The sequence below is a fragment of the Octodon degus genome, unplaced genomic scaffold, assembly GCF_000260255.1.
Source record: "Octodon degus isolate 3935 unplaced genomic scaffold, OctDeg1.0 scaffold00266, whole genome shotgun sequence".
Classification (NCBI taxonomy): domain Eukaryota; kingdom Metazoa; phylum Chordata; class Mammalia; order Rodentia; family Octodontidae; genus Octodon; species Octodon degus.
In genome coordinates this window covers 1,512,463-1,523,267 of record NW_004524842.1, presented here as the reverse complement: position 1 = coordinate 1,523,267, position 10,805 = coordinate 1,512,463, and the positions used below count along the sequence as shown (strand labels likewise).

General features: G+C 45.5%; 1 protein-coding gene across 7 annotated transcripts in view; it reads right to left on the bottom strand.

The window, feature by feature from the left end:
- Window positions 1-2,214, bottom strand: part of Ttc12 (tetratricopeptide repeat domain 12) — a 72,933-nt gene extending 70,719 nt beyond the window's left edge. For 4 of the 7 annotated variants that reach the window (XM_023706617.1, XM_023706613.1, XM_023706618.1 and 1 more), the window contains exons 1-2: window positions 2,075-2,214; window positions 730-800 (exon numbers count right to left, since the gene is read on the bottom strand). In XM_023706617.1, the coding sequence (XP_023562385.1) occupies window positions 730-787 (58 nt within the window). In that variant the 5' untranslated portion in view covers window positions 788-800; window positions 2,075-2,214. Of the gene's footprint in view, window positions 1-729; window positions 801-1,776; window positions 1,906-2,074 lie in introns of those variants that run through there. The other 3 variants (XM_023706614.1, XM_023706615.1, XM_023706616.1) reach the window with 3 other exon arrangements.
- Window positions 2,215-10,805: the final 8,591 nt, after the last annotated feature.

Here is a 10,805-nt window from a genome sequence, read left to right as displayed (position 1 = left end):
CATGAGAGCACCCTACGTATTTTTAAAATTCTTTGCACCTGTGCAATGTGCTAGAAGCAGCATTTTAATAGATTTCTATTTGCTAGAAGGCTTATTAGCTTGTTGGCTTGATTCCACTTCAGATAAGCTCCCCGGGGTCTGAACAAGGTCTGACTGCCTTGGAATCTTCTGAATGCAACGCGTGGGATCAGTGTACATTTTCTGAGGTCCCTGTCTGAACTGGAGAAGCATCTTCTCATGAAGTGAGATGGTGAGAGAATAATAATAATATTAAAAAGCCATCCGTGTAATTTAATAGACCTCGAGGGAAAGTAATTTGCTTTTGAATGTACAGTTCAAAACCAGAACTCTCAACAGGAGGGTCCCAGGCTGATCGCTGTCAGCTCTTGACTGACCTCCCTAGAAGGCAATGGATAGGCCCATTGGCTACTGAGGAAAAACTGCTGCTCCTTCTGACTGAAAAGAGGGTGAAATACGGAGGGAAGCTGTCAGCCTGAATACCAATCTGAATGTTAACAGCTTTTAGGGTATCAATTAACAGCCGAAATATACTGCCTCCAGGGCACAACTTATTTCTCAATATCCTTCTTTCAAAAATTTCAATAACATTTTTTTCTTAAGGGTCATAAAACTGTCAAACAACTCCGGAACTAACTTTATCACTTGTCGTTAGCCACTCTATCTTTCCAAAGCAGAATGCAATTTGTTTATGATTTACTGGGTACTTACTGATTTCATCCACATTTTTAAGAAACTTCTGCAAGTCCTTCTCTTGATCATCAGCCATGATGAGCAAATTTCTAAGGGAGACAGCATAAATGATGAGATTAATAATAAAACACTAAACAGAACTGTCAGGCTTAGAAGCCGTCTACGACTAAGAGCCGAGTGATTATTTTAAAGACAGACTTGTGTTCATAAATGCCTTGAATAACACCAAGGAAATCCACTTTACTCCGGCTGCTGCTTACTCCTTTGGCCAAAGGATGCTCCTGACCTGTGCTGATTCCCCCAGAGAGCTGCTGCTAGCCCTCGTCCACTGGCCAAACTGCTCTGCAAATCAAACTCTCCAAAGCCAACATGAGCCACCGTGATTCAGAGACCGCCATGAAGGAGAGGGAGTAGGAGAAAAGTGACAGACAGGCCGCCAGAGACGAAGGGGGTGCTGAGGCCTGTCTTGGGTCACTAGACTTCGCATTGAAATGCCTCTACTTGATTATAATATGTGTGTCTGGCTTGTTTCTGAAGAGAAGCTACACAGGGCTGGAAGGATCAGATCTTGATACTAACATGTACCTGGCGTCCTCTCAAATTCTTTCCAAGGTTTGGTGGATTTTTCACCTTAGCTGTTCGAGTGAGAGGCTGCCTGGGGTGCTGGGTGGCATCCAAACTTCATCCATACACCCTAAAGATCATCCAGAAAGCTTGTACAACATATTCCTCGAATGGGTCCCGAAAGATTCTCAATCGGTACGCCTGGAGAGTGTACGGAGTGTACGCTTTTAAGAATACTCCAGGCGATTCTGATCACATGTAGGTGTGGTGGCGGGCACGTGTAACACACCTGCCCGAAACTTCGGAATATAAATCTTCCCTGAGCAAGCTGTGAGTTACTTGCTCTGGGGATCTGTGTCCTTACCTCCACCTATTACAAGCTGTGTGACACTGGCTAAAGTCGCAACTCGCCTAGCCTCTGAGCCTCACCTGGGCTACGGAAACTGAAACAAACCTGGAGGACGATTCATGGGTGAATGTAGCACCTGGCAGGAAAGGCACCTTATCTAGAAAACAGGTGGGCGGTTGTGGCTTGGCCGAATGATCGCTATAGGTTCTTTATAGCTGAAACATAACCGCGTCCAGGGCCACCTGCCTGGGGACGCAAATGACAGGGCAGGGCCGCCGTCTGGGCACCGAGGGTTGTGCTCCGCTGGGGCAGAAGCTGCGGGGACCCGCACTGTCCGCGGCGTCTGGCGCAGCCTACAACCTAGGCCGGAGGGCGGGGCCGGCCGCACCGTTGCCTGGCAACCGCTCCCCGCGTCCACGGTGGACACCCAGCCCGCAGCTTGTACCGTACCGTACCACCCGCGGGGCTCAAACGGGCAGCCCGTGCTGGGACCTCAAGGCTACTCCGCGACCAAGTCCCGAGGGTGATCACTGTGCCGCTCCACTGGACCGACCCGATGCGCCCCAGCTGGACAGGAAGTGACTGCAGGAAGGAACAGGGACCGCCTTGGCTGGGGGAGGGGTCGGGGCGGGGCCGGGGCGGGGCCGGGGCGGGGCCGGGGCGGGGCCTCGCTCCCAATGCGCTGAGCTCTGGGCCAAGATCTGGGCTGGAAGGCGAAAGGAAAAAGCAAAGCGCTGATCATCACTGGGTTATCTCTTCTTTTTTTCTTCTAAGAGGGAACGATATCACGCCCACTGATTGAATATCCTTGGCCCACAGAGTCAAAGTATATTAATTGTGCTTGAGACAGATGGTCGTGGGTACGGACCCAGTTTTATTTATTGATAAATGTTGCATAACTTCGTTGAATACGTTTTCTCTAACATGGAGAAGTGGCACTTTTTCATAAGGTTTATGATGGAAGTGCCTGCACCCTAGGAATAAGTGGTAGTGAATACGAGGGCATCTTAGCAAGATGTAGGGCACAATGACCTGAAGGGCGCATGCCTTCACACTGAATGGACGCACGCACCCTTAGAAATTCCAGTCTGTTTTTATAAACAGAAGTTCAGCATTATAATGCATTAGTTCATTACAAGAGAACAGCAGGTTTGGGGAAAAATTAAGATTAAGGTGATGGTCACAATCACTTGGGACTTCTGTCAAATTTGTAAGTACTTTATGGAAATCTCTTAATGCGGTCTGAAGAGCCCATGGGGACAGAACTTAGCAGAGGACTTGGGATCCAGGATGGCCAGTAGATCCAGCGCTGATTCCAAGACTGACTGGTGGACTCGTGCCGATATGTACCTGGGCCCTGCGGAGGAGGACGAATGCGGACCTAAGCCTTGGCCGGTTTGTCTGCCTTCTCCATGAAGGCAGGCACACATGTCGTCCAGCCTTAGTATATGCGGTGCAGTGTGTCGCACAAAAGGCCCGCGGTATTCTCCTCTAGTTGGGCTCGCAGTGAGTTCAGGATCAGCAGAGTGAGCCCTCCAGCATGCAGTCTGCAGCCAGAGGTGGGGAGACTGGGGGACCCGCAGGACACAGTCACAGTGACTGGCCCAAAGGACCAAAGTGTCTCATGAGAAGTAACAGAAGGGTGAGGCCCCTGGGCATGGCAAGGCTTTTGAGTGAGCACTGGTGAGGCACATTGTGCAGAGCCCCAGAAAGATGCAGAGTACTAGGCAGTGAATTTGCAGGGGGGACTAGTGACATTTTGGTTGTTTCTGTTGGTGTCATGCCATTTTCCTCTCAGGCTTGTCAGAACTTGAGCACGGGAAGGCAGCCTCTCCAATCTCAGGGTGCTTCTCATTCTATTTGGGCTGACAGTTCCAAATCAGGTTGCAGAGAGACCCGCCTCCCTGACTCTGCAGCTCTTTTGTGTATGCAGTCATTCATCACGTGTCAAAGGTGTGCATCCAATGTGTGCCAAATACTGCGCAAGACCAGGAAGATGAGCTTGATGGATATTTATCGCACACCCCCTGTACCTGCCGCAATCTGGAGGATCTGGAGAAGAAGAGAACACATATTAAGGGACAATGATAAATGTACCCAATATGTACACATGGGTAACTCATAAGCATTTTGAATTGAATATGATAAACTTGGACTCATCTTTCCTCCAAACCTGGTTCTCCTCCAGTCTTCTCCGTCTCAGCCAATGGAGAGGCGTCAGTTCCTTGGGCTGATGATTAGGGACCGTGCAACCCACTACATCTGTGGCATTTAATAAAATGTCTGAACTTTGTTAACTCAGGGTACCCAGGGCCGGGTGTTGCTGCAGACTGTCAGCTCCAGAACTAGGGCTGGAGCCATTTAGCCTGTGTTCAAATCTCGGCTCTCTACTTAGCATTTATCAAAATGTCACTAAGCACCTGCTGTGTACCTTCTACCGTGCCACATCCTGCAGATCTTCTTGCACTTGAGTACCACTCACACCTGTTCTGCTGCTACTAGGCGTGTGACCTGAGCAAGCTGCTTTATCTCCCTGTGCCTTAGCTGCCTCACCTGCAAAGCAAGATTGTTAAATGATAGCTATCCCACGGGGTTGCTGTGAGAGGTGCGAGAGTTAATAGAGATTAATGTGTGCCCGATGCTGCCCGGAGCATTATCAACACCCTGTAAAGGTTACTGTTGTAATTACTACTGTGGTTAGTATGCCGTAGAGCAGTGTGCTTGGCTGTGCTTGGGAATTGCCTACTGATAATTTTTTATGCAGATTCTCGGTCAGCAGTCCTGGGGCTGAGATTCTGCAGCCCCACCACACCCTGGGCACCCTGGGTAACAGAATGCAGACATTTTATTAAATGCTACAGATGTAGTGGGTTGCATGGTACCTAATCATCAGCCCAAGGAACCTGCGGCTCTCCATTGGCTGAGACGGAGAAGACTGGAGGAGAACCAGGTTTGCAGGAAGGATGAATTCAAGTTGTTATATGCAGTTCAAAATGCCTATGAGTTACCCATATGTACATATGGGGTACATTGGTCATTGTCCCTTAATATATGTTCTTCAGATCCTCCAGTATGTACCAGGTACAAGGTTCCTAGAATGGAGTGTTTTTCCTACCTTTCTTTACATTTTGGCCAGTTAGATATAAGCACAAGCACTGGTACCGCTTGTGGGAATTATCCTAGAAGAGGATTCTCTTTTCCTTGTCTTTCTTTCTTCTTGGTAGTTGGAGTGTGGACACAATGGCAAGAGCTGCACCGGCCAAGGTGAACCATGGAGTTGAGGATGGTAACTACCAGCTAGGATTACCGCAACACTGCCACACTGGACTTGGACTGCCCAGCCCCATGTCTTTACAGGTGAGAGACATTTTAACCTCAACTATATTTCAGGAATATAAAAACCTTTTTTTTGTTTGTTTATGTCATTGCTCTGTTGACTTTTCAGTCACTCCCAGCCTTATTTATTTATTTACTTATTCAATTGGTATAGGGTCTTGCTATGCAACTCGGACTCATAGTGATCCTCCTGTCTTAGCTACCATGGATCTGGCCAAAGATCAAACGGTGATCTTTGTGCTGTGCCCGTGGGTTGAACCCGGGTCCTTATGCTTGCCAGGCAGGCCCTTAGACCACTGAACTATCTCCCCAGCCCTCCCAGCCATATTTAATATTAGCTGATATGTAAGGCACTATTCATTCATTCATTCATTCATTCATTCATTCAACTAATGTTCCTTAGTGTGTATATCCTTAAATTTTTATCTTAAGTCTAACTAGTCTCAAAATTGTTATACTGGCACAATTGAAATGCTAATATTTTTATTTTTTTATTGTTTTATTTTATGTGTACAACATTTTAATTTAAATTTTTTTTTCTTAACATATATTTGCACACAATGATTACATTCATCGTAGGGAGCTGGTACATGTTCACGATTCGTCATACTTTTTACTTATGTGTAGCTTAATTTTCCTTAAATATTTTTAAATTTTTAAATCTTTTATTTATTCGGTACGGGGTCTCCCTACACCAGTTCAGAGTTCAGTGACCCTCCTGTGTCAGCCTCCCCCAGCACTGGAATTACAGGCCTGCACCACTGTGCCTGGCTTTGATGGCTGCCACACTGTGCCCAGGGCTCTGGGGCGGGCATGGCGTATGGTACCGGGGATCAAACCCAGGTCCTTGCGCTTGCCAGGTAGGTGCTTAGACTGCTGAGCTATCTCTGCAGCCCCATTAAATACTTTTTAAAAGTCTCATAACACTTTAAGTTTTCTTTCTTACCCAAATTCTTTGATATTTTAATAGTGCATTTCCAAGCACATGTAAACATAATCAAACATTTTCATGGTAGAAGTTTAAAGACGAGTTAGGCATTATTCTATAATAAACTGAGGATGTTAAAAAATAACATTTCTACCTTAAACAGTAGCTTTTGATTTTCCTAGTATATGTTAAGTGCTGTTCTTATTTCTATATGGCCTATATATTACAGTTTAATTCTCCCAATATGTATGTGAGGAGGAGAATCCATACATACAGTGGGGTAGGGATTGTTTGCTTTCAAGGTTTTATTCACTGTGGATATATATAACTCACAGTATTAGGACATCTCTCCATTACTAAGCTGTGTGAATGTGAAACAGTCTACACTCTTGTGTTTTACTTACTCTTCTTTTGTGAATGAGTGGGCAATAGATGTACTATTAATATAAGAAGTTGCAGCTGGCTGTGGTATTGCACACCTATAAACAAGCCTGGGAACTTTAAGCCCTGTCTCAGTATAAAATGAGCGATTGGTGTAGCTCAGAGGTAGTATACTCGCTGTTCATACACAAGGGCCCAGGTTCGATTACCAGGACTGAAAAGGAGAGGGAGGGTAGAATAGCAGCCTCCAGTAGAACTATCTAAATATACAAATAGCTCAGAATTCTAAAATAATGTTTCCGTAGATGCGTTTAGTGCTGAAGATGGAATCTGGGGACTCATGCATAGTAGGTAAGCATTATCACTGAGCCCCGCCCCTGAAATGCTAATATTTTTAAATAAAGCACATACTGATTTCTAAATGTGTGCTACCCAGTGAACACTACACAACAGGGCAATTTGACACTGAACCCATGCAATTAAGACTCCAATGAGTAATGTTTCATTTATAGTTAGAAGTAGCATTCTTTCTTTTCCTTGAAGTCCCCTTTCCATTTCATACCTTCCCACTCAGAGCACTGTCCTCTCTAGGACACTCCTATGCTCAGATATCTTTGATAGTCTCACCACAACTTCTGCCACAGAAATACCCACACATTGTTGGAGTGTTTTCTTTGACCAGATCCATGGTGAGTTCATTGTACCCCAAGAAAGACAGATGCATAAACAAGTGCTTATAGAAAGTGTGATGAGGGCAGCGATGGTCCAAAGAGGAAGAAGGAGGAGGAAGTGTTATGCTGCAGTAACACATAAGTTCATGGTCTACATGGATTATAACAAAAAAGTTCCATTGCTCGCTTGTTCTACATATTCACGAGCATATTTTCACAGCAATGTGCAGGTGGAGGGAGTGGGAGGTTCCTGGCCCAGGAGAACTTAGAGGCAGGAAACTTAGAGATGGGGTGGGGTGTCAAGGAAGGAAGCCTTAGGAAGAGTATGGAGTGAGGAAAGGACGAGGCAAGAACTAAGGTAAGAGGAGAGTTACCTGGCAGCAGTCCCGCCATGGAACAGTGAAGGTGTTTGGTTCTGGGTCCAGTTGGAATGAAAACTCTCAGCAGCCTCTGCTTGCCGGGCTGGTGGCTTCTGTGGGATCCCTTCCATCTGAGGACTCCACATAGATTTCTACACTTGATCTTAGCCAAAAGGTGGAGAGGCAATTCCCCACATAGATTTCTGATGGGAGCAGATTTCACATCCAGCCTGAACCCAAAGAATAACTAGCCTAATCCAACTGGATAACTCAGCAGAACAACTAACTGCTCTTTCTTGACGGTAGGGATTTTGCTTGATTTTGTCTTTGTGTTTCCAGCACTGGCATGTAGCTGAAGCTAAATAAAGGTATGTTGACTAAATGAGCTAATCTCTTGCTGTGCTTAGAAGGCTAATATGTGTTATTATAGATAGAAAGAAATGAGAGTGTTCAGGGTTTTTTTGTCTCGCCTCCCAGGGTGGTTCATCCTGGAGGACAGGCACTGTTCCAGCCACAGAATACTTTGTGGTATACATTTTTTGCTTGACAGATTGACATCTTTAAAAGGTTAGAAGTCCTAGTAAACCTGGGGCCATCACTGAGCTGTACACGAAGATTTCAATTTCCCTTCTTCCCAGCACATGTGGACTCTCAGCTCCCTGTGGCCTGGTGACTCGCTCCGACCAATGCAGTGTGCGTAGAAGTGAGGTGGGCAGGAGCCTTTCATTGTGCATGCATGTGTTCCCTTCCCCAACCCAGGAACAGGTTAGACACCCACAACATACAACTTTTCATTAAAAAGACAGACAGCCAAAATGCTTGCCTATAGCCCTGCTCTTTCAGGTCTTCCCTTGTGAGAGATGACAGAATCGTTTCACAACCCAGTCTCTGACCTGCCTAATCTGTACCTCCTCCCCCTGTGCTGAGTCTTCCCTGGGATTTCTGTGCCTCATCAGCGTCACCACGGTTATCAGCAACGGCCACAGCGGCAGTCATGCTGAGCAGTAAGGCTTGCTGAGCAGCTACACTCCAGGCATCGTGCTCAACCTTGGACTTGCTTTATTTCATTCAAATCTCTATGCCCTACAAGGTCTTATTCCCAGTTCAGAGACAAGAGCGTGCAGCCCGAGAGGCCAAGAGACTTGCCAGAGTCTGGGCAGAGATGTCCATCCCAGTGTGTGTCCCCGAAATTCCAGTAACCACCCCGCCGGGCACTGCCCCTTGTGACTGTCCTTCCTGGGAGAGCCTGTTTCAAAGCCCTGCATCATGGCCATGCTAGGTGTCTCTGCCCTATCATGGCCTTGTGAATACAAAAACCATGTACAGGCCGTGTCCTGTGCTGCGCAGGCTGCCCCAGCCCTCCCAAACAGTCGTTTCTAATCTTTCTTACAGCCAGAGGCATGAGCCCCCGACTCTGTTAAGGACGCAGGGAGACTCCCACAGTGTTTTTCTTTGGAGACTTTCCCATGCATCCTGAGATGTCTTGCCTGAAAAGGACAGGGAAGTTGGACCTTGAGCGCCTGGTGGGCAGCGGCTCTCATCCTACCTAGTCTGCAGCAGCACTGCCACCGTGTGGTCAACTGCACCAGTGGGGAAAGGCCAGAGAACGCGCATGGTCAGCTCTTCCTGCATTTTCTTGTTTGTTTAATGTTTCTTGACACCTACTCTGTGCCATGTACTGGGAAGTCCCCTTGTGTAAGTGATGATACTGCTGCTGAGATGGACTCTCTGGATAGTGCATTAAAATGTTAGCAGTTTATGTTCTAGAGATGTTCAACACTGATTCACCATCTACTTGGGGTGCTTGGTCACTCATCTAGGGGGGATTCATTCCACCCAGAAATTATAAAGACATTAGCTTTATGCAGTGGGATTTTTTTTTTTTTTGCTTCCAGAATCTTTGGGGATAATAGGCCCCTAGAGATTTGTAAGACTTCAGAGTGGCTTACTAGCCTGATACAGGGTCCACCTTAATTACTACCAAAGACTAGAATGTATTTCTAAAAATGTATCAGTTATTTCATTAGGTTCTTAGAAATTTAAAACACTAATTTATGAGGAAAAAATTCATTTTTCAGAGCATAAATGGATGGCAGGTAGCCCCGGAGCTGAGGAAAAGCTTTGATTTTTACTACAATCTGTGAGTCCACTGTTTTCTCATCCACCTTACATTGCTCTGAAATCTGGTATCTCTCTTTCTCAGTGTCGAAGATCTAGCCCTCCTGGTGTCTGGGTTTCCGAAGCTGCTTCTCGAAGTAAGTATCAGTGAGGTGTTTGGGGGATTTTCATTTTGCTGGTATCAATTTTTGTAGAGGTGGCAATGACAAATTTCTGGTGTGTGCTTCATAGAGGAACACGATTAAGGCTAAGAGGCCCAGTCACAAGCAGCAAGCCACTGGCCAACTGCTTCAGGAAGGCCACTCTTGCCTCTGTGACACCCGGTGAGGATGATCAAGATGGTGCCGGGACTGATGCAGGCTCCAAGTTTCCTCATGTGCCGACTGAAAGGTTTCTTGTCATGGCTCAAGAGCTTTTGGGGCACACCTTCAGTAGGGTAATATTTTAGGCATTTTCGAAGCTTAACCATCAGGGTACCTCCATTCTTGTCCCCACCAACTGGTTTTTGGGATTATAGCAAGAACTTTTTCATTCTTTTTTTTTTTTTTTCTCAACTTTTGATTTAGCAGCTGTGTGCTTTCTCTTGTACAAAGCCTTTCTGGAATACATACCAGGACAGGATTTCGGCTGCAGTGGGGCTGCCCCTTCTTGGACTTTTTTGCCTTAATCTTACCAGTGCTACTGGGAGCAGCCTGCTTGGCTTCAAATTTCTTCTCTTTAGTGTCTGGCTTTTCAGTTTTTTTACCTGCCATCTTGCAAGATGGGAAAGAGCGAGAGACATATTTTTAATGAACACATTTTCTTTCTTTTGTATCAAAAGTTTAACACAATATTAAAAGCATGTCATAGAAATTTAAGAAATGAAGAAAAACAAAATCATTCATGATGGCTTCTCCCCAACATCATTACTAAGATTTCAATGTGTTTACTTATTATGCTTTTTTTCTGCATGTTCTTGCAGTGGTACATACGTGTTCGTGTGTGATTCTAGGTCTTACTCATTGGTGTAGCTTCATAGCATCGTAGAAGCTACTGACGCACTGGGGGCACCCGTGATGTCTAAGGCCTTCACTTCATTAAATGCATCTCATGATGCCGTTTAACAATCTCAGGAGATGATACTATTGTCTTTCTTTTAACAGACATGATAATCAAGACTTGAAGGGATACCTCTGCACCTTGATCCTTATAAGTCTGTCACATGTAATGACACTGTTTCTGTTACTTTTTTTTGACTCAATAAAAGTGTAGATTTAAGATTACTCAGATGCTGGTATATTATTTACAATCCATCAAATGCATAAATTTTAAAGTTACTTGTCTAGTTTTAGTAATACGTAGGTGTCCTCATTTCTATCATTCATTTCCATTTTTAAGGTCCTAAAAAA